Source organism: Amblyomma maculatum, chromosome 10 (genome assembly GCF_055883805.1).
Source record: "Amblyomma maculatum isolate TAMU_Amacu chromosome 10, ASM5588380v1, whole genome shotgun sequence".
Taxonomy (NCBI): Eukaryota; Metazoa; Arthropoda; class Arachnida; order Ixodida; family Ixodidae; genus Amblyomma; species Amblyomma maculatum.
Window position 1 is genome coordinate 144,079,778 of NC_139353.1, and position 23,532 is coordinate 144,103,309.

The following is a 23,532-nucleotide window of genomic DNA, read 5'->3' on the forward strand; positions in this document are numbered from 1 at the left end:
CCCACTAGCGCTACACACGTGCTCGGCAGCAATGCGATCCGGGAATAGGGCGAGGGGGAGGGTGGTTGCTCCTGGCCCCTCGGGGCTGGGAATGGGGGGCCGCCGCGGCAGCTCGCCTGCCACCCGTGGTTGTACTTGTGAGCGTCATTGCCCCCGTCGCCATTTCGGTGGGTTGCGAAGGTCGTATTTCTCTCTTCCTCTTTTTTCTTTCTTTCTCTTTTTAATTTCTCCTCGGCCCGCACGGGGCAGCGGATTCGGCTGAGCTAGAGAGCCGGTTGTGATGTATGTGATGTTTCCAGTTGTGATGTATGGATGCGAGAGTTGGACTGTGAAAAAGGCTGACCGCCGAAGAATTGACGCGTTTCAATTGTGGTGCTGGCGAAGACTCTTGAGAGTTCCTTGGACTGCCAGAAGATCAAATCAGTCGATATTGTCGACCATAAACCCTGACTGCTCATTGGAGGGTCAAATTCTAAAGTTAAAGCTCAGCTACTTTGGTCATCTGATGAGAAGAGAGGAGTCGCTGGAGAAAGATTTGATGTTGGGAAAGGTTGAGGGTCGCCGGAGAAGGGGTAGGCAGCGAACGCGGTGGTTAGATGGCATCCTCGAGGCACTGCAGATGAAGTTATGTGATGTTAGGAAGATAGTGAGAGACCGGAAAGCGTGGCGTGACATGGTCCATAGGGTCACGAAGAGTCGGACTCGACTGAACAACTGAACTGAACTAAGAGAGCTGGTAGCAGGCCCGTAGATTTTCGTTTCCTTCTTCCTACAGTCGCAACAATGCGATGCTTGGCTCAGCGGCTGTATGCATAGTTCCATATCTACAGCGCGATAAACGGGACAAGAGAACACAATAACGACAAACACAGCGCTGTGTTTGTCGTTATTGTGTTCTCTTGTCCCGTTTATCGCGCTGTAGATATGGAACATCGTCACCAACTCGCCCAACAACTGACCCTGTATGCATAGCTTTTCGCACTTTTCGGCAACGGACACCTTTGGGGTGGCGACATAGGGTTCGGATACTGTTGCTGCCACGCAACCAACTGAAAACCTTATTTGAGAAGTGCTGCACGAAAAAGCGACCACCGCGGCCGGTATTCGTCCAGCACACTTCCCAACTAAGCGCCCTAACCACTGAGCCACCGCAGCGGGGACACAAAGCTTCTTTTACGGACACAATTGATAACAATGACAACACTAATAATAATATTATTATTATTATTATTAACAAGAACAATAAACAGCAATAATAATAATAATAATAATAATAATAAAGTTTTCTGGAACAGAAAATGGTAGTGCTAGTCTGCGGGTGACTACCCGCAGACCTGGCTCATAACAAATTTGCGCAACAAGGCCCTACAACGCCAGAGATGTCTACAGCTAATAATCTTTGTTGTACACTCCGCATTGAAGTTCGCAATGAGGAAGGCCCTCTCAAATTCAGCGTGGGGCTTTTTGGACTGCTACCAAAATGGGAAACATCAGGTACATATAGTCAACGATAGTAATATTACGTACAGATTAAAAAGGAACGAAAATATGTATGGGGCCTATAAGAGGTAAATAAAAAAAGAGCTTTAAAGGGCGTGCAGTGGTAGGAAAATAAACAAGAAGAAAAGGTAGGTGAGTACAGGAGCTCTTTATAATTCGAAGATTGAAAGTTTTAAGCTCTTAACGAATTGTTTGGTTGGTCCTCAAATTCAGCTTGAATAATCCTAAGACCGAGAGCAGTCGAGGTCAGGTACCGCGCGTGAGGTACCGTGCGTATCTTTCGAGAAACGCTGATGTATGCCGAACAATTAATCAGGGCGGTTCCTGGTCCTTACTTACTCCACAAGTATCACAATATGTCCAGCACAAAATGAAGACGAGACTTCAGAAGGTAGCCAAACAAATATCCATATTGTGATAACCTAAGTGCAGTTGTACATGATCCGCAAAATTGTTTTTAGTCCAGCATTAGCGCTTCTTTAAAGATGCATAGAGCAGTTTCTACGAATTATTATAGAGTAACTCACACAATGGAGTGACGTACAACGGACAATGGGTAACGGCACTATGTCTGTCCCTCCAGTTGAGGTGATTCGGACCACGTCGTAATGGCAGGTGATGAAGAAGGAACTATGGAAGGGAACGCTATCGCGTCATAGGAGGGTTGACAGAGAAGTTGAACACGGCTCCAATGTGGCAGCCGAAACTACAGTACATTCATGTTTGGTCGGCGATACTCCTCTCTTTCGATGTGCATCCCTAACTTGACGGGTAAGCGAAGGGTTTTGGTTAAATCTCGACCACCTGCGCTTAACTTAGCATACTTAGCCCTCTTCGAAATGCAGCCGCGTCGTTAAAAGAAGGGGCTTGCTAACACGTGCCAGATCGAGCAAAAGGAAAAGGAAACGAAAGCTAGAAGAGAGCATAAGCAACGAGAGCGAACAGTGAAAGCGCTCAGCAGCTGTATTGATGATGATGGTGCAGCGACGCAAACGTTCGGGCCTCAATTAAGTGACCGACATGCATATCCAGTGATGGACATACCACCGGCACCACGGCGCCGGCGCTTCGCGTCGCCTTTTGTTCTTTTCATTTTTTTTTTTACATATCTGAACTAGTGAAGTCGTACTTTTTTCTCTGCGATCTCTCCATGCGAGCGCGTTTGTAGGTCGTCCCCTTGGTGCGCAAACACCTGCAATCGCCACATTAAAAACACGCGCTTAGGTTTCGCGGTTTCTCGAGATCGGTGGTTGGAATGCCGCACTACCTACGCCTTGAGTGACCGACGAACGTCAAGCTGCGTGATGCGTATCCAATGACGGTCATACAACCGGCACCATGGCGCCGCCGCCTCGCGTCGGCTTTTGGTGTTCTCATTTTGTTTTTTTACATGCCTGAACTTGTAATTTTTCTCTGCCATCTCTACATGCGAGACAGGAAAAACGACGCTTTGTTCCATGCGAGCGAGTTTGTTGGTCTACCTCGGGCTGTGCAAACACCTGCAATCGCCAAGTAAAGAACACGCTCTTAGGTTTCACGGTTTCTCGAGATCGCCGGTTGGAATGCGCCAGGACCTACGCCGCCCACCAGCACCGCTGCAACACTATCCGTTCGCCGCAGCCGTGACGCTGACAACGGCCGCTCGACGCCGTTCTCCGCTTCCCTCATAGCTTCCCCTCCTTATCCCCGGGCCAGAAACTCTGCACGTGATTTCTCCCTGCCATCTCGGCATCTGGCCTGCGCAGGGCATGAGCAGAGCAGCCTGCCCGATCTCCATCGCCGCTGCCGCCTTCCCAAGCAGACATGGCCAACTGCTTGCCAGTGGTTGGCACCAGGTTGGGGACTGGTCGCTGGCCTATTTTGTTGGCCAGCGAAGGTAGAGAAAAGCTTGAAGTGTGGTTGACTGCCGACTATGTCGGTTTGCAATTGGCAAGGTAAGTTGGCCCAACGTATTGCGAATACCAATAGCCTATCCTCTTTTCATGCACGTCGGAATGCGACGTTTAGCCAGTCTCTTTACGGCGTTGTTGGCCAAGCTGAACCAGCGCGATCAGTGTATAAAATGTAGCCGAGGTTTTGTAAAAGAATAAATTAATTTTCTTAGTATCATGAGCATAAAAGCTGAAACTTAACTACTGTAGCAGCAGACACTAATGAAGATGCATATTTTTCGAGCATAATGATTACTTCTCTACGACGCCAGAGCAAGTGCTAAACTGCGGGCAAATGCCGGCTGCCGGTTTCCCCACGCGTGACCACTTTCCCGCCTTTTCTTCAAGCGTCAAGCGTCTAGGCTCGCGGCGTGCCGGTCCTGCTCAGCGGAATACTTCAGTGAAGGCAAGTATATTTCTTTTTGTCTGATCTGTTATCGAGACGGGGCTTGAGAAGCCTGTTATCGCAAAAGGTCAAACGCATGAGAATTGAAAACAGAAGGAGCACCATTTTTGTACATGTATAGTTTCGTGCTGCTATTATATGTATTGAGCCAACGCCTCCTCTATTTTTCAGTACCCGGCAATTCACGCTCTCAGCGCCGTCGCGTCTCCATTCACGTAGCGCGCTTGGCAGCCGCGAGGAGGCGCCACGTAAACAGGGTTTGTTTATCACCCGATGGCTCGCGTGATTTGGCCATTTGGGATTTGGCGACGTGCTTTGCTGCGTTGAAACATGTGCTTTTGCGACACGTCTCGCTTCGTCTGACATGGCGTACTGTTGCGTGCCTTTGTGCAAGTCGGATGAAAAAAAGAAGACTCCGGGACTATCGTTTCATGAATTTCCATCAGACTTGGCATTGAGGGAGAAGTGGATTGCTGCAGTTCGACGCGATGGTTGGAAACCGAACGACAGGTCGTGCTACACAAAGGTTTTCAGCCGGCACTTCAAGAAGGAAGATTTCATTTCAGTGGGCTCGGCAGCACGCCAGCGATGACCCGTGCTTACGTTCCGCACTTCTTCCTGGTGCAGTTTCTTGGACTCTGGAGCCTGCAGCTACTGGAGCCTTCCAGCCATCATGTCCCGTACCCAGCACCTGTCGCTTGGCTAAACCCAGGCGCCGTCCCTTCGATTTCCTGGCATCTTTCGGTGGATCCTTTCTCATCGCCGATACACCCGTTCGACAGCGCATCCCGGACAACGCACCCCGCACCTGTTTTTCGACCATATCTGCAAGCACCGTGCCTTAACCACAACGGATCGAGTCCCGGAACCGCCCCTGGACTTTCTGCGCATGCGTGGAATCGGGTTGAAAAGCCAGGCCTGAGCAGCACGCCCTTTAGTGGGCTCGGCAGCACGCCAGCGATGACCCGTGCTTACGTTCCGCACCTCTTCCTGGTGCAGGTAATGAATTCTTATTGCATTTATGCTAAGCCAACTAGCCACCGTGCCCTCTTAGTGCTGCCGAGCCCACGCCGTTTTTGCTATATTGGATGTGACTGTGCTCATATGTTGTTAAAACTTCTCGTGCTATCTGGGGATGTTGAATCCAATCCCGGCCCTGGCACTGGACAGATACTTAGTGTTCTGAAAGAGCTGCAATCCGGGCAGACCGTAATACAAGAGCAGCTAAAGTGTATAGAGCTGAAACTGGCTGATCATGAAAATACATTTGGCGAAATTAAAACAAGGCTGAAAAAAATTGAGACCGCCTGTGCTTGTATTGATGACATGCAGACCGAAATAAAAAGCCTGCATAAGACAACCAGTGAACAAACACACTGCTCAGATAAAAGTACTGTCTGCCCAAATCATTGATGCAGAAAACCGATCCAGACGAAACAACCTTGTTTTCTATGGCATTGAGGATAAAGAAAACTAAACATGGCTCGAATCAGAAAGTATCATCATTGCTCACTGTGATCAGTACTTGGGCTTTCACCTTGAACCGCGTGACATTGAGCGTGCGCATCGTATTGGGGCTTTCCAAGCTGAGAAATGCAGATCTATTATTGTGAAGTTTGCTCACTTTAAGGACAAAGAGCAAGTACTATCTTCAGCCAGGAAATTTAAGGATACAGGTTATGCTGTTTCACAAGATGTCGCCCCAAGCACGCGCCTAGCTCAGAAACGCCTTATCGGGTTTGGAAAGGCCAGAAATCTCCGGTACAAACTGCGGCTTGACAAACTTGTTGCGAATGGTAAGACCTACCGCTTTGACCAAACTTCAAATCAAGTCGTTGAGGAATGCTCGTAGCCATCACAAACTCAACGTCAAAAACCGGATTCACATAAACGTCACCTTCTATCATTTTTGCTAGCTAACATTAGAAGTGTCATTCCAAAGCGCGATTCCTTGTGCAGTATGTTCGGCTCATCTTCATGCGATGTCTTGCTACTAACTGAAACATGGCTTAACATATCTATTCATGATGCCGAGATTCTTCCTTTCAGATTTTGACATATTCCGAAAAGATAGGCCTGATAATTCCCGGGGCGGGGGTGTACTTATCGCTACTAACAAGAGTCTGAATTGTTCACTTATCAACACCTCATCCCAACTGGAAATGATCTAGCTTCGCTGCATTTCTTCGCACCCGCACACACGCATAGGTATTTGCTATCGGCCCCCCAACGCTGACAGTTGTTTCACGCCTTTACTTCATGAAACATTAACAACATTAACAGAAACGTATCCAAATAGTCCTGTCCTTCTCTTTGGTGACTTTAATTTTCCTTCCATAAATTGGTATATCCCTGCCTCCTCATTATCTAAAAGCAACGCTGCCAGCGATTTCTTGAACACGTGTATAACATTTGGCCTAACGCAACTTGTAACTGAACCCACACGCGTTACCGATAGCTCGTCCAACATTCTAGATCTTGTATTAACAACTCACCCGGATAACTTTACTGCTATCACCCTGCTGCGTGGTCTGAGTGATCATTTAGCTGTACACAGTTCCTTTCATTGCGACATACAAAAGAAACAAAAAGACACCTACTTTATATGATAGAGGGGACTATGCCAGCATGAACAGAGGATTATCTGACTATTTCGTCACTTTCGCCGCTAACTTCCCTCTGAATTCTGTCGAGACAAACTGGCTAAATTTCAAAGCAGAGATGCATCGGGTTATGCATCTTTACATTCCCACAATTACAACAGCAGAAAAAGTAACATCACCATGGTTTACCGCATCCCTCAAACGTCTAAACAACAAGAAAAAACGCCTTTTCCGTTCAGCTAAACGATCTAACACCCCAAACGCATGGCAGAAATATTACGCAGTCCTAAAAGAATACGACTGCTCAAGCTAAACGTCAGTTTATTTCTACCACTTTACCCTCTATGTTGCAAAATAACCCTAAACGCTTTTGGAAGACCATTAACCCTGATCAAATTACTCAGATTTCACTTCTTAACAGCTCCGAGCTTCCTATACCTGAGAACGAGGTCGCAGATATTTTGAATAAAACATTTAGTTCAGTCTTCACTAACGAACCGCATGACACTTTTCCAGATACACCATACCTTACGCACCCACTGATGCAAAACGTCACATTTCATCCCATGGGCATTGTTAAAGTCATTGAATCCTTGAAGAACTCGTCATCTACTGGTATAGACGGTATTAACGCCAAAATTTTAAAAAATACTAAACATCCATGTAGCCTGTTTTTGTCACTCATCTTTCAGGATTCACTCGAAACCGGTTCAATCCCACGTGACTGGCAGGTGGGCAAGGTCATCCCAGTCTTCGAGAAAGGAAGCCGTTCATCACCGAGTAACTACCGCCCAATTTCAATAACAAGCGTTTCTTGTAAAATAATGGAACATATTTTATATTCTCAGATTGCCAAATTTTTAACGTCCGTAAATTTCTTTAATCCTAATCAGCATGGTTTCCGCAAAAATCATTCTTGTGACACTCAGCTTGCTCTTTTCCTGCACGACCTACATTTAAACCTGGACAGCAACATCCCGACTGACGCGGTATTTTTAGATTTTGAAAAAACGTTTGATAAGGTTCCCCATTGTCGTCTTTTGTTGAAATTATCACGTCTTAACATTCATCCGTGCGTTCTGAGCTGGATTCGAGGATTTTTGGCTAACCGTCAACAGTTCGTGTATGCTAACTCACATTCTTCCTCCTTAACCCCAGTGCTTTCAGGCGTACCTCAAGGTACGGTGCTTGGGCCTCTTCTTTTTTTGATATACATTAATGACCTGCCTAAAAATATTTCTTCTCATATTCGCCTCTTCGCTGATGACTGCGTCGTTTACCGAGCAATAACAAGTTCCGCTGAGTGTCTCTCGTTACAAAGGGATCTTTCTCGCATACAGGACTGGTGTAACACTTGGCTCCTGCATTTAAATGTGTCTAAAACTGTCCACTTGCCCATTCACCGCCATCGTAACTACATTGCTCCCGATTACTGCATCAATAACATCCAGATTGAAAAAACTGAATCAGTGAAATACCTCGGTGTACATATTTCATGTGACCTAACATGGATACAGCATACTAACCAGATAATAAATTCTGCTAACCGCGCTCTAGGTTATATACGACGTAGCCTTTCTATCGCTTCTCCCCCCTATTAAACAACTTGCTTTCCAAACGTTTGTGCGTCCTAAACTAGAGTATGCTAATGCTATTTTTGACCCATACCAAAATAACCTTACTAATACCCTCGAATCAGTTCAGAACAGAGCAACAAGATTCATTTTGTCAAATTATTCCTACTATTCGAGTATTTCGGCACTAAAAGCACAATTAAACTTACCCTCCCTAGCCTCACGGCGTAGAATCGCGCGTCTTAACCTTTTTCATAATTTTTTTTTATTTTTTGCCATCTGATAACACGTACATAAAGAGAGCCCACCGTATCTCCCGCTCCAGCCACATTAATGCAGTGTACCCCTCAAGCACACACTACTACTTTTCAGCAGTCTTTTTTCTTGCGCACCGCACAGGACTGGAATGGCCTGCCCACCGAAGTCGCTACAGTCATCGACCCCAAAATATTCAAACGGCTCATTGAAAACATCTCATATTGATCATCGACAACCAAATTTTCAAGCGCATCATCGAAAACGTCTCATTAAGATTTTTGTTATACTTATATGCCCAGTAACGCCCACTCCCTCATGTAATGTCTCACCAGAGACCTTTGAGGAATAAATAAATAAATAAATAAATAAATAAATAAATAAATAAATAAATAAAAGACGTCGACTGATGAAAGGTAGTGTACCTTCCGTTTTTGATGACTTAATTCCATCATCATTTGCAATTGAGGGCAACACGAGACAGGAGCACAGCAAGCATAGAGAAACGAGCCCAGTTTACGTGTTCGCTGTCGACGAACGCTTCGGCCGCCACCGCATCAACCTCTGCCTTGCTACCGTCCGTAACTTCGGCCGAACCACCTACTGAGGAATGTGCTCTAATGGACACAACACCTGTTAGTGAACCCGCGGACCACTCTTATGTGAAGAGTAATATGAGCAATCGAGGCGTCCAGGTCGACTGCAGAGCACCAACAAGTCTACTGACAACAGAAAGAGCGAAGTGGAAAAGAAAAGAGAAAGACCTAAGAAGCCAAATTTTGCGACTGACACAGACAGTTGATAAGTACAAGCAGCTGCTAAAGGAGCTTAAGGAGGACTCGCTCGCTACAGATCTTTCTTACACACGGCAGAAAGCAACGAAAAATGAGTCTTCTGCTTTAATTTTGCTTGATCAGATGAGAAATTTTAGGAAGAAACGACCAACATGGTCTGAAGAAATGACCCGTCAATGTGTTGTGCTGAGAGCTGAGACACCTTTCTTCAAGAGCGTATGAACACATGCGGGGCCATGGAATTTTCAAACTTCCTGGCAGAAAGATACTGTCCGCATACATTGGAATACAGAACAGTGAAACAGGCTTCACTGAACTGGTTGAAGCTCGCCTCAAAGCAGAGCTTGAAAATCTCAAGGTGCCTCAGTCAAGAATGTGTTCTCTCATCATTGACGAGATGCGTATTAAAGAGAAGCTGCAGTACAATAAGCAACAAGACTGTTTTGTGGGGCAGGCAGACATGAGCTCGCCGAATGCTAGCAGTGACCTTGTGTTAGCGAACTCCCTTTTGTGTTTTGTGATCAGTGGACTTTCATGCTCGTACAGGATTCCTGTTGGTCACTTCTTTACAAAGGCTTTAACCGGTACCCAGCTTCATGCTCTTACAGTCTTCATAATGAAGAAAGTTGAGTCTTGCAGTTATCATATTATCAGACTTTCCACTGACAACCACAAGGTAAATGTACAAGCCATGAGACTTCTAGGGAATGGCATCGTTACCTACAGAACTGACCATCCATGTGACCCGGATGTCACTGTTCATGAGCTTTGACCCCTGCCATGTGTTAAAAAATGTGCGGTCTCAATTTTTGGCACACAAAATTGGACCCAAAGGAGAAATTTCAGCGTCATATCTGAAAGATGTGTATGAGCTCGAAAAGAACTTGGTTGTGAAGCCGGTGCGTTACCTCAGTCGGAAACATGTTTTTCCTAATAACATAGAAAAAATGAACGTGGTGAGGGCTATTCACCTCATATCTCCTGCGGTAACGGCTGTTTTGCAACATCTTCAGGAACAAGCTGGTCACACTTGTCATATTTCGTTCGCAAGTGCAGGCCCGACCATCACTTTTATGGAGAACTTCTATCGCTGGTTTGTTCTCCACGACACCAGTAATACAGTTCAACATCTGCGCCAAAGGTTCTCAGATGTTAAGCAGTACGACAGCACAGAAGATGCCCAGCGTGAGTGGCTAGAGGTCACAATGCCAATGTATCTACATGAACTGAAAACAAGGTGCACCCATCCTCGTGAGTTTCTAACTAAGGAGACATACGAGGCATTCTTGACCACTACGTACAGCACTGTGGCTTGCATAAAACACCTGTTGAGGGCTGAAAAATTTGCATTTGTATTCACACGGAAGTTCAACAGTGACCCGATAGTCTCTATTTGGAACACTGAGAAGGTCAGCTGGGTGCAATGATGCACTAGATGTTCGTGCTGCCCTTTCAGGGCTTCAGAAAGTGCTGAAAATTGGAATAGCTGCATCCAATCCACTTTCGAATGTGGCACACAGTGAGCCGGCAGTCATGTCAATAACTGTATCACCTGACAAACCAGAAGCATCTGTTAAACCTCATTCGCAACTAGGAAGAGCTGCTCTGATTGTTCTTCAAAGACTCAACACTACTGTTTTGCCTGTATACATGCCTTCCCTGCAGATATCTGCGACCGTATATGTTGGTGGCTATATTGTCCGCATCATCAGTGAGCAGATAAACTGCGAGAACTGTGTGGCGATCGCATCCAAAACAAATCAGCCATTGCAGACGCGCAGCCAGGACCGTGGGGGACTTTTATATCCCTCTGACCAGCTGCTTTTTGTCCTGGACATCTTGCGTGTTTTCTCTGAGCCCTGAAGGAAAATCCAGCTCTTCCGAGGCCCATGACTAGCTTGGTGGCACACGCTGTTCCAGCTCTGTGTGCCTCGAAGTTGCTGCAATGTAAAGAGAATGACATGATGCACCGACAGAAGCTGATGGAACTTATTGCAGTGCGTTTTGTGAGGCCTCTCCTTGCAAACTATGCATTTAGCATCACAGACAAGCACGATGCTTACAAGTACTTTGCTCAAAAGCCACTTTCAAGAAAGAATCTAAAACTGCGATAAGCAGTGTAACACCTTCAGGTGCTCTTTGCACAATTGTGCACATAAAGTTAAAAAGCGAAAGCAATTTGAAAATAAACATCCCTTGTATGTATTTCATTAAACTTGAAGCACTTCTGATTGGATTTATTCTGCAGATTTGAATAAGTGTCGCACTTTTCATTGTTTTTCAGGTATGCCACTGACGAAGTCAGAAAAGCTCTTTCTTAACACACTATATGTTGCATGGTGGACTTTTTCATATTGACTTCATTCTAGAAGGTCCTTGGATGGCGTTCGGATTCTGTAAACTTGACACTTCACTGAATAGAGTCTGTCGAGGTAATTTAAAGCATGATGTGTGGATTCTTCCAACCAAACATCGCTTATTGAATTGAGTATTGTTAGTTTGTTCTGCTGCTATGCGCGCTGCGCTATCCTAAGGTGCTAGAAATGCAGTAAAGCTAAATTCTCAATGGATTCAACTGGCACCAGAAAAAGACAAGTGAATTTCACATCCATTCACATTCTGTAGTATCTGTATCTGCTTCGGATGTCTTTCCGTCGTTTTTCTTTGATATCTTTGCTCAGTGCTCCTCGTGGGGCAAGATATGTTGAAATCGTCACATATCCAGACCTGCGGGAAACAAAGCGGGAGAACACGTCTTGCTGTGTTTTTATCTGCTGCGTTGCCACTTTCCACCACGCGCACCACCTCCGCCCCTCCGCTGCCCTGGTAAACCAGCGTAGGGGAACCCTGTTTAGGTGGAGGCACCTGGCGGCAATGCGTTGTACTATCGCCGACGGCGGCGGGCTATTTGTCCTGCGCTCTTTCGCCGGGCACTGAAAGTATAGAGGAGGCGCTGATTGAGCGGTCGAAGCCTTCTCGTTGTCTCACTTGCTGTAAAAAGCGTTTATCTTTACTCGTGGCCAAGGCATTGAGCTTGATCTCTCCGCGGCGTGGTCGTATATCACTCGCGATGTAGCGTGCTCTATACATGTCGCGCTGAGAGTTAGGAAGTGCGTTAAAAACGCATTTTTTTTCTGCTGTGCACAAGCGTGTTGCTGCATACTGTACACTAGCTGTGTGTGAGACCCCACTTTTCTTCTCTGTGCACGTCAGCGTTATATATTTGCGTTATTTATCGTACCGCGCAGCCGCGCATATCACAAATGCTGCTTGCGCTGTGATTTGGAGATTACAAAATTAGGGGACACTTATAAGCACCGCCATTAAGGTCATGACGCGATAGCGTTTCACACAAAAAGATTATGTTTTTCACTTTTCTAATTTTGTATTCTTTACTCCCTTTCTTTGTTTTGTGCACCAATACTTCGCATCAGCAAACATATCAGTTTTTCATACTGAGCAATTTGACACCTTTGAACGCATTTTGTATTTTAAATTATTGCAATTAGTTAATTGAACAATTATACACCGTAGATTTCTTCATTAGCATCAGCAAGCATTGGCTTTTTCTGAGCGTTTTGACTCATTTGAACCCCTCATATCTAGTTTCTCTTTTTTTTTTTCAACTGTTGTACTTGTTTGGTCTATTACACTCTAATCTGTCTTAATTCGTATCATGCATTGCCTTTTCGTTCTGAGCATTTTAAAACCTTAGAAGGGGGGGGGGGGGTTCAAATTTTTCATTTGTTTGATTAATCAATTATGTACCATGATTTATAAACTTGTCATAGCCTCACATACTCCAAATAATCATCGATCACTAGAACCACAAATTTCCGTGATACAATTTTGTATGCAGCCCTTGATTATATCTGACACGAGGTGCCAACAACAACTGATATGACGCCGACAGCCTTTTGGCCGAGCGAGATGTATAAGGTATCGCTTAAACTTCGTGGGCACCGGCAGTGCTAGTGAAACAGAGCCCTAGAAGCAATTTCTGTGTAGTATTTGAGACATTGTAGCTGGACTGCCTTAGTTCTTGATTTAATTAAGGCCTGAAACTTTCAGTGTTCGCTGTTTTCAGTTGCCATATTCCTCATCTGCATTTATGGGGTTGCCCAATGCTGCCAAGCAAGGATTGCAGGCTGTTGTAACAGATCAGTTTAGATATTTTCCTATTGCTTTCATTTTTTTATGGAGTGACCAAAGCACAATGCTTAACATGCACGGAATTATGGTAAATGCAGCAAGTGAGCAGTGCAAAATCAAGTGCAGGCCTGCTTTTACGTGGGTAGATTCTGCTGTACAGTCGAGCCCGCTTATAACGAACCTGAGCATCACGCGGCGTCCGTTCGTTATATCCCGAAAATCGTAGTAACTGGACCACAAACTAAAAAAGAGAACAAAAAAAAAGTTGGCGGTCAAAACACGAAATTTATTTCTTAGCAAAAAAGTCTGTGATGCTCGTCTGTTTCTGCAGTGCAGATGCGATGAGGGCGGTCTCCAGTTTATTCAAAGCACTAGCGTGCTCTTCGCCGAGTCCCTTGGCATAGACAAGTTGTCTGAGGCCCTCTATATAGCCCATTGCTACAGATGTGCTGGCTCAGACGTTTCATCTTCATCTGATTCTTCCGCGTCGCTCTCGGCCCGCACTTCAGGAACGATGCCTTCGTCCGTGCACGGTTCCGCAATACCCGCGTCTTCATCCGCAGAAATAAAATCCTGCCAACCAATGCCAGGGCCTCCCATGTCGAAGTCGACGACGCGCTGCCACAAATCGCCGCCGGAATCATCATCATCGGAGGCATCAGGCCCGACGTCCGGTACTGCGTCGACGAAGCCGGCCTTGCGGAAACAGTTTCGCACGCAAGCGGTCGTCACCTCCGCCCAGGCCGCCTTCACCATCTCAAGGGCTGAATACAATGAAACTCGGAGCGGCAAGTTAGCGGCCGGACGGTCAACGGCGATGAGCAAGCGCTGCACAGTGCGGCGCCTATACGATGCCTTAAAGGAGCGTATTATGCTCAATTCAAGAGGCTGCACTTTAGAAGTGGTATTGGGCGGCAGGAAAAGTACAGTCACTGCCGTCAGAGACATTTGCACGTGGTGCGCTGAGCAATTGTCGAGCAACAGCAGCACGCGCCTGCTTTGCCTCTGCATGTCGCGGTCAAACTCGCCCAGCCACTCTGCGAATAAATCCCGTGTCATCCAGGACTTAGTATTGTGCCTGTAGCGCACGGGTACATTGTTCCGAAAACAACGTGGCTTCTTGAATTTTCCGATTACAAACGGCATGCGCCAGTCGCTGCCATTCATATTAGTGCACAGAACTGTAACGCGCACTTTACTGTGTTTACCGCCAGCGCATGACTCCCCTTTCATGGAGTGCGTCTTGTCTGGAAGCATCTGATAAAATAATGCAGTTTCATCTGCGTTATACACATCCTGCTCCGCGTAGCTTGCAATAATGGCTCGGTTTGTTGCAAGCCAATTGGCAACGTCCTGGTCACTTACCGAACGCGCCTCACCGACAATCGATTTAAAAACAATCCCATGCCGCACTTTGAACCGATGTAGCCGGCCATTGCCTGGTCAGAAGTCGGGAAAATCTAATAGGAATGCGAAGTCTTTGGCTTTGCCCAGCATCATTGGTCCACTTATCGGAATGTTGTGAGCCCGTGCGTCGACGAACCACTTCAGCAGCGCATCCTCTACGTCCGCATAGGTGGCCTTCCGCAGGCGCTTTCTGTCCGCTGTGCCGGCGTCGGAGCTGGCGATCTTTTCCTTATTCTTCAGAATTGCCGAGATGGTTGATATCGACACGTTGTACTTCTTCACCAGCTCGCAATTTTTAGCACCTTGAGACAGTTCCGTCACAATTGCTCGCTTCGTTGCCATGTCCAGCGCTTTTCGTTTCGTGACCGCTGGAGGCAGGCAATTCCCGTCCGCCATCCCGAAATATACGACTCAGGCCCGACAGACTAAGCGCTCACACCACACACACGAAAATGACAACAAAGCGCCGCAACTGACGGAGCACGTGCGCAAGTGCGACAATCACGCGAGGCAAGCGAGGAAGTGCCTAAAGGCCCCAATATAGTCCGACGTAACGCACGCGCGCGCGCACGTCGGCCTCCGCGACGTTACGTCGGCGAGGAGGAGGAGGAGGAAAAACTTTATTTAGCCCTATATTATTTGGCGGTTTTTGGACGTCTTCAGAGATGTCTGCTTGTTGTATCCACAAGAGTGTTCTCCGTCGACTTCGTCCACTTTTTCACAATGGTCGGTTGCCCTCAGTCCAGGGCTCCGCTGGCTGCTGCCGCCCGTTGGGCTCGCTGTACCAGACCTTGCTGGTCTTCGCAGCGGTCGCTGGACAGCAGTCTCCCATTGCTCCGCACTCGGGTTTCGAATTTTGGGGACCACATCTATGTTTTGACATGCCCATGTGATGTGATATAGTGTTGGTTTTTCATAGCACCACGGACATCTGTCAGCGTATATGGTAGGGTGCATTTTGTTTAGTATGTGTAGGTTTCGGTATGAACCCGTCTGTAATTGTCTCCATATGACAGTTTCCTCTCTGGTGAGGGAACTGTGCGGTGGGGGATATCGCATTCTTCTTCCTCTATAGTTTTCTAGTATGGCGGAGTATGCCTTGGGTGCTGGCAAAAGTTCCGCGCACGTGTCGGATGCTCGGAAAGTAGTGTATGCTCGAGCTATCCTGTCAGCCTCTTGGTTCCCTGCCACCCCCATGTGCCCCGGTACCCATATAATTTTGTGTCTGGTCTTGTTTTCTTCGTGGTTTTTAATTCTGTCGCTCGCTTCGAGGAGTATACGAAGCGCGTGACGACCAATCTTAGCATTCATGAAATTTCGACAGGCTGTTTGAGAGTCCGTGAGTATCGATAGCGACCGCCCAGCTCTATAGCCCTCCGCCACTGCTAGAGAAATGGCTACTTCCTCGGCCTCTGCTGCTGTGCAGTGTCGGATAGAGGCGCTGGTCACTTCGCGTAGAGACGAATTGACCACCGTGACCACTGCAATTTTTGTTGTGTCCTCCTCTCGAGGACGCGTCTGCATACACAGTCGTGTCTTGAGGAGCGTATGTTTTTTGAATAAAATCGGCCCTTGCTTCTCTTCTACCTTGGTGGAGGTTAGGGTCCATGTTTCTCGGGATTGGAGCTACCTTGAGGGACTTGCGAAGTTCGTCGGGGATCGTTACCGTCCTCGCTATTTCTCGCATCTGCTCACAGTATCCGAGTCTCTGTAAGAGCGCTCTTCCAGTCGTTGTCTGCAGCAGCCTGAGTTTCTGCGACTCAAGCTGCGCCTCGCGTAGTTCTTCGAATGTGTTTTGCAATCCAAGCGCCATGAGCTTTTTTGTAGACGTGTTACGCGGTAATCGGAGCGCCGTCTTATACGCTTTGCGTAGCAGGGCATCCGCTTGTTGTATTTCACTCTTGTTTAGGCACTGGTAGGGCAGGCTGTACATAATTCGGCTCACTACCAGGTTTCTAACTAGTTTTAGTGTGTCCTCTTCGCGCATGCCATGCCGCCTGTTGGTGATGCGGGTGATCATGCGTGTCACTTGTAGCGTTGTTGTTTTGAGCATGGTAAAAGTGTGACTACTGCGTTGGTTCGATTGAACCCACATACCTAATATTCTTATTGTTGTCTTTTCAGGAATGGGCATTCCTTCCAGGTAGATGTTGAGTTTCAGGTTCTCACTGGTTGGGACAGTCCGGTTTTGTTTGCCTCTCCACACTCGAAGCAGTTCCGATTTCTCGGTCGAGCATGCGAGTCCTCTTTCTCCGAGATATTTCTGTACACAGGAGGCCGCTTCCTGTAGTTTTTCTTCCTTCTCCCCGAGGGAACCGGTGTTCGTTAAGACTGTTATGTCGTCTGCATATATGGCGTGCCTGATGCCTTCGATCTTTAGTTTTCGTTCTAGACCTGTCATAGCTATATTGAAGAGGATAGGTGAGATGACTGATCCTTGTGGTGTTCCTTTGTTTGGCGCGTGAATTTTGTTCGATCGAAGGTCTCCCATGCCGATGGTGGCAGTTCTATCTGACAGGAAGGCTTTGACGTACCCGTGGATTCTGCGTCCGCAGTCCAGGTCGTCTAGGCCTCTAAGGATCGCTTCGTGACTGACGTTATCAAATGCTCCCTTGATGTCAAGGGCCATTATGACATTTTCACCTGTTCGGAGTACGTTGCGGAGCACATCTTGTATTTGAAGCAGCACGTCCTGCGTCGAGAGTTTTGCTCTGAAGCCGAACATGGTATGGGGTACAAGTTCATTATCTTCCATGAAATTTTGAAGTCTGAGCACCACCCGCTCGTAAAGCTTGCCGAGGCACGACGTGAGCGAGATGGGCCTGAGATTTTCAATTTGGAGCTGTTTGCCAGGTTTAGGTATCATAATTCCTTCGGCGTGTTTCCAGTCTTCGGGAACCGTCTCCACCTCCCAGTGTTTGTTTAGAAAGCTTACGAGCTCTTGTATGAGGTCGTCACTCAGGTTTCGGATCAGGGCATTGTCGATTCTGTCGGCTCCTGCTGCCGTGTTTCTGGTCGTATTCCTTATGGCCGCATAAACTTCTTCCACAGTTATTGCGCGGTCGAGTCTCTCGTTTTCGGCTCCGCGATAGTTTCCTTGGTATCGTGAGGGGTCGCGATCACCGAAACATTTTTTTCGTTCCTTTCTCTAAAAGGTTGGTGTCCGAACCCTCGAAGGCGTGGATGAATCTGTGGATGCTTTTATTGTTTTCTGATTTTGTTTTGGACGGATCGATTAGTGCTCTTAGGAGATTCCAGGTTCTGACCGTACCTAAGGTTCCCTTAAGCGAGTCGCTGAATTGTTCCCAATTTTGTCTCGCGAGTTGCGCTGCGTATTCTTCAGCTTTTGCCGTAACTTCTGCTATCTTTAGTTTTAGTTTCCTGTTGTGTTTTTGCTTCCGCCATCTTTTGGTGAGACTACGTCTGGCTTCCCATAGTCGCAGAAGGTGCCCGTCTACTTCGGGCGTTGTTGTTGTTCGTCTTACACTTTTTGTGCATTTGTCTCGCGTTTCTGTCAACATGCCGCTCCAGTCTTCTAGTGACTGAATGCCGCCTTCAGATTTTTTGCAAGCCCCGCGGAACGCGTTCCAGTCCGTGAGTTTTGCTTGTCCGATCCGGCATCTTACCCTTTCCGATGCTATTCGCGTCCGGAGGATAAAGTGATCGCTACCTAGGTTTTCCATCATGTTTTCCCACTGTGACTCCTTGCTCTTCCTTACGAACGTGAGGTCCGGGCAAGTGTCCGTGCTCACACTATTACCGATTCTCGTGGGGGTCGCGGGATCTGTGATTAGCTTACAGCCAAAATATTCGGCTACGTCCGCTAATGTTCTTCCCTTGATATCTTGTTTCCGGTATCCCCAACTCGTGTCCATGGCGTTGAAATCTCCCACGATAATGAGTGCATTTTCTTTGGCCAGCTTGTGCGCTCCGCGGAAGAGTTCGAAGAATTTGGCTTTTCTTTGTCTTGGCGGGCTGTACACGTTTAGTACGAATGTGCTCCTTCCCTTTCGCTTTTTCGGAATGATTTCGACAAGCGCGTGCTCGATGTCCGTGTCGGCGATGGTATCGTGCCTGATTGCGGTGATGGCTTTGATGACTAGAACGGCTGCTTTACCTCCGTTTTGGCTCTCGTAAACATCGTACGCCTGTAAAGAGGGCCTGGTTCCAGTCGCTTGGAGCGCAATCACATCGGGGGGTGTAAGCTGTGTGTTTATGTATTGTTTTAGTAGGGCCTGTTTTTTGCGGTAGCCTCTGCAGTTCCATTGCCAAATTTCTAAGTTTTCTTGGTCTTGTTGACGCGTCTTGGTCATGTTTACGTGTTCGTGCTGTTGCCTTGTTCGACAGCGAACGCCGTTAACGCTGGACGGTTGTACGCTCTTTCCCTAATGTTTTCGTTATGTCTTTGTTTTCGAAAAGCACTTTTGATTTCTGAGATCTGCCCCTGAAATTGTGCTTGCATCTGTTGCATTTGAGATTGGATTTGCCGCATCATATCCTGCATCATCTGCTGCATCATCTGTTGCATTCGTGTTTCAAGTTCTCCATTGTTGGATGCTTGTGGCTGTTTTGGAAAGGCTCTAGTGATTTCAAGCTCCCGCTGTTGTGCCTTTAGTGTTTTTGTTAGTTCCTCGACCTTGCGTTCGAGCTCATTTTGTTTGAATCGAGCGAGTTCAAGCTCGCGTCTGAGTGCATCACTGCTCGCGTCTCTAGCTTCTTTGACAGGAATATTTTTGTTGTTTGTATTGTATGTGTTACTATTTTCTACCAAGTGCGGATCAATGGTAGATGCCCAGCTTACCTTGCTGCCGCCTTTCTGGGAAAGCTTCTTTTTCTGCTTTTCTTGTTTGTTCCCCTCCTGTGAACCGGCCGGCGACAGAGGTGGGAAGGAATTGGACCTTGATCGGCTCCTCGAGGTCTCTCCTTCTGAGCTGAACCATCGCTTGCGTAGTCGCCCGCGTTGGCCACTGCGCCCTCTTTCCCCGCTGGGCTTTGGTCTTGCTTTTTTCAGTCTCTCGGGGCACTCTTTGGATCCGGTGCGATGTGCCTCACCGCATATTAGGCACTTGAGCTCGCACACATGGTCTTTCGTCGGATTTTTATCTCCGCACAGTCCGCACACAATAATGTCCGGTGTGGGGCACACGTCGGAGCGGTGTCCTTGCTGGAAACAGACGTAGCACACTTGCCTCGTGGGGCGGTACTGGTAGCACGGTAGTTCACCTCCGTAGTATATTACGAATTTCGGCAAGATCGGGCCGTCGAACGTGATCACGGCGGTCTTGGATCTTCCAAGCATCCTTGCTTGGAGAAAGGTTACTCCTTGAGTTCTGACTCGTAGGTGTGCTTTGAGCTCTTCGGGAGACGTACCTGGGTCAACACCGTGAATTACGCCGCGAAAGACGTCCTCCGGAGCTGCCACGTAAGCGTTGACCTCGTACGACTTTCCGGCGAATTTAAGGCGGGTAATGCGCCGCACCAGGTGAGCCGTTTCTTCATGTGGGGTGCTAACGATAATGATATTTGATCCTGTACGAAGCATTACAAGTATGTCCTCGTCCTTGCATTGTTGGCCGCACGCCATGATAACGGGGCGCGCAACTTCGTGTGTGATGAGTGATTTCACCATGAGTCCTTTCTTGGGTCGAAAAATTATTTTGATGTCATTTTTGGGGAGTGCCGGCAGTCTTCGCCTAGGCCTCCTCTGCTCCACCTGTCCGGTCTTGTTGCAGCCGGTCGCATTACCCAGTGATTTTCCATCATGAGGTTGGGCGTCCGGGCCGGTTCCCGTGCCTTTCCGTTGTCCTTGTCGCTGAAGTTTTTTTTCTGGCGCTTGGATTGAACAAGCTCCCAACTGGCATCGTTGTTGTACCCGACGCGCTCCGATGAGGACTCTGACGGGATTCCGTCTTCGCTTCCTGACTCGGCGTCTCCAAAGTCGTCTTCTTCCATCCCTTGGAATTCGTCAAGGAGGGCATTTGGTGGTTGTGGCGACGCACTTGGGGCTTGGCTTGGCCCTGCCATGGTCTCTCTTTGAAGAAGCGTCGGTGTTAGGCGCCGCCGTCGTCAATAAGCCTAGCGTCCCATGCCCTCCCGATGTCGTGCTGGGCGTCCCGTCAGGGTTAGCGGGCTGGCGCCCGCTTTGGAACTTTCAAGTCCGGTAAAGATCCGAAAAAATGGGTTGGGTTTGGTTGGGTTTTTTGGCACATAGGCTACTATGGCCATCATGCGCCAAACACTAGGTTGCTGAGCTTCTTTATGAGTGAAAATGAAAAGTTTAGAAAATTACAGCTGATTTAGAATCCCTAACTCTTTAAGAAATCTAAAAACAGATGAAATTTCAACAAGCGGGTTGTCTCCTAATAGTAAACAGGGGTGGAATGGGATGCGTTCATTATAGAATGGAGCAAAATATTTTTTCCTTAACTGTTCAAGTTCTGTGCACGAGATCAAAATGTGGTTCACGGTGAGCTCACCTCCACATTCTTTGCATAATGGTTTTTGCTCTTTTCTCAGTAAGAAATTGTGTGTCAAGTGTGTATGTCCGATTCGAAGACGGCACAAAATCACCTCACTGAAGCGTTTGTTCTGTGTACATGATTTCCATTCTCCTACTATGGGTTTTACTGTGTGTAGTTTATTTTGCTCTTCGTTATTCCATTTTTTCTGCCATTTATCTATCAGGTTTCTTTTTACTAACTTAATACAATCCTTGTAGGGAATTGGTATTTTCTTTATTTTCTTAGTTCGAGCTTGTGCAGCACATGAGTTGGCTACTTCGTTACCATCTATCCCAACATGGCTAGGAACCCAGCAAAAGATTATGGTTTGGCCTTGCGTTGTGATTTTTTCTATGCCGTGAATGATGTTCCCTACTATAGGCTCAACTGCATTTTTGGAATGTAATGCCGTAAGCACACTTAAAGAATCGGTATAGATTATGCTCTTTTCACAGTTCTGTTGCATAATTTTATTTACAGCTACATAGACAGCGTAACATTCTGCAGTAAATATTGAGGCACTGTTAGGTAGCCTTACAACTTTTTCTCTGTTGCCTTGCACGACAGCACATCCAACATAATTTGCTGTTTTTGATCCATCTGTGAAAAATTCTGTGAAGTTCACATACTTCTCTCGTAGTGCTAGGTATTCCTGTAATATGTGTTCGTGTGCTGTTTGATTTTTTCGGAAGGCTGTCAGTGTGAGGTCACATGTAGAGGGAAGGCTGTACCAGGGCGGAAATGGATACTGTCTCTGGGCTACAGTTGGAAGTGCATCCAGTATTCCTAAATCTTGGCATATTTCTTCAAAGCGGAGTAGTAAAGGCCTGATAGCATGGGGTTTGTGTATGCACAGTGTTCTGGAAGGGCACTTTGTAACTAAGGGGAAACAGAGATGTTTTGGTAAAGATCTTATCCTGAGTATGTATTCACATGTAAGCATGCTCCTCCTGTCGGCAAGGGGTGGTTCATTTGTTTCTACATAGATGCTTTTAATGGGGGATGTTCTGTATGCACCACCAGAAAGACGTAAGCCGAGGTTATGTATTGGGTCTAATCGCTTTAGATATGATGACCTCGCGGAGCCATACACAATACAACCGTAATCTAAACTGGAGCGTACAAGAGAGCGGTAAATGTATAAAAGGCATGTTCGATCGGATCCCCAGTGCTTCTTTGAGAGAACTTTGAGTATGTTGAGGGACTTAGAAGCTTTCTTCTTAAGGTTAGTTATGTGAGGCAGGAATGTTAATTTTTTATCAAAAGTTATACCTAAAAATTTGTGTTTATTTTTTACTGGCAGTTCAGCTTCATTTAGGTATAAAGTTGGATCTGTCTGTAGGCCTCTGTTCAGTGAAAAAAGAACAGCTACTGTTTTTTGAGGGGAGAATTTAAACCCATTCCTGTCTGCCCATGTAGCTAACTTATTCAATGTTATCTGTATTTGCCTCTCACAGGATGATATGTTGGATGATGTACAGGCAATTTGCAAATCATCAACGTAGAGTGAATACATAACAGACTCTGGGATTGCTTTACTTATACTATTCATTTTTACAACAAACAATGTAGTACTTAAAATACATCCCTGTGGTACGCCATTCTCTTGGATAAATGTTTTTGACATAGTTGTGCCTAGACGAACATTAAATGAGCGGTTAGAGAGGAAATCACGCAAGATGTTTAGCATTCTCCCACGGATGCCCAAGTCTGCAAGGTAACACAATATTCCAAACCTCCATGTTGTGTCGTATGCCTTTTCAAGATCGAAGAAGACCGCTAGACAGTGCTGTCTGTGTATGAATGCTTCTCTGACGGTATTTTCCAGACGGACAAGATGGTCAGTTGTACAACATGCCTTCTTGAAACCACACTGATGAATATCGAGAAGCTCTTGGGATTCTAGGATAAACATTAATCTAATATTAAGAATACTCTCAAATGATTTTGCCAGACAGCTAGTTAATGAAATTGGCCTATAACTGCTGGCCGAAGTTGGTGGTTTGCCATGCTTCAAAAATGGTACAACAAGAGCTTTTTTCCACGCCTCCGGTATCTGTCCTACTTCCCATATCTTGTTGAAAAACTTTAGAAGGGCTTCTACAGATGGCTCGGAGAGGTGGGACAACATTTCATAATGTATCTCGTCGGGGCCTGGGGCAGTCTTTTTGCCAGTAGATAGGACTCTATGAATTTCTTGTATTGTGATTAAACTGTTAATCAGTTCGTTGCTGCCACCGCTAGTTGGGAGTTTCTGTTTTTCAGCTGTGATTTTATATCTTAAGAATGATTCTGTGTAGTGGTTAGAGCTAGACACTCTGCAGAAATGCTCACCGAGTATATCTGCCTGCTCCTGCAAGCTAGTTTGCACACCTGGAGGGGTTAGGAGAGGGACTGTGTAGGGGGAGTA

At 46.7% G+C, this 23,532-nt stretch overlaps 1 protein-coding gene and 2 pseudogenes across 1 annotated transcript; all 3 read left to right on the forward strand.

The window, feature by feature from the left end:
* The window catches only part of LOC146177614 (uncharacterized), a 142,239-nt pseudogene that overhangs the window by 19,005 nt on the left and 99,702 nt on the right, over positions 1-23,532 (forward strand).
* Positions 4,309-8,053, forward strand: LOC146177616 (uncharacterized). Its single transcript, XM_084580515.1, has one exon. It carries the CDS (start codon positions 4,426-4,428, stop codon positions 5,248-5,250), a length of 825 nt encoding a protein of 274 aa, XP_084436641.1. The 5' UTR covers positions 4,309-4,425; the 3' UTR covers positions 5,251-8,053.
* Positions 8,734-11,376, forward strand: LOC146177617 (uncharacterized; annotated as a pseudogene).

Bases quoted from the DNA above. Each gene is read 5' to 3' on its own strand.
- LOC146177616 (XM_084580515.1), top strand. From the start codon at position 4,426: ATGACCCGTGCTTACGTTCCGCACTTCTTCCTGGTGCAGTTTCTTGGA.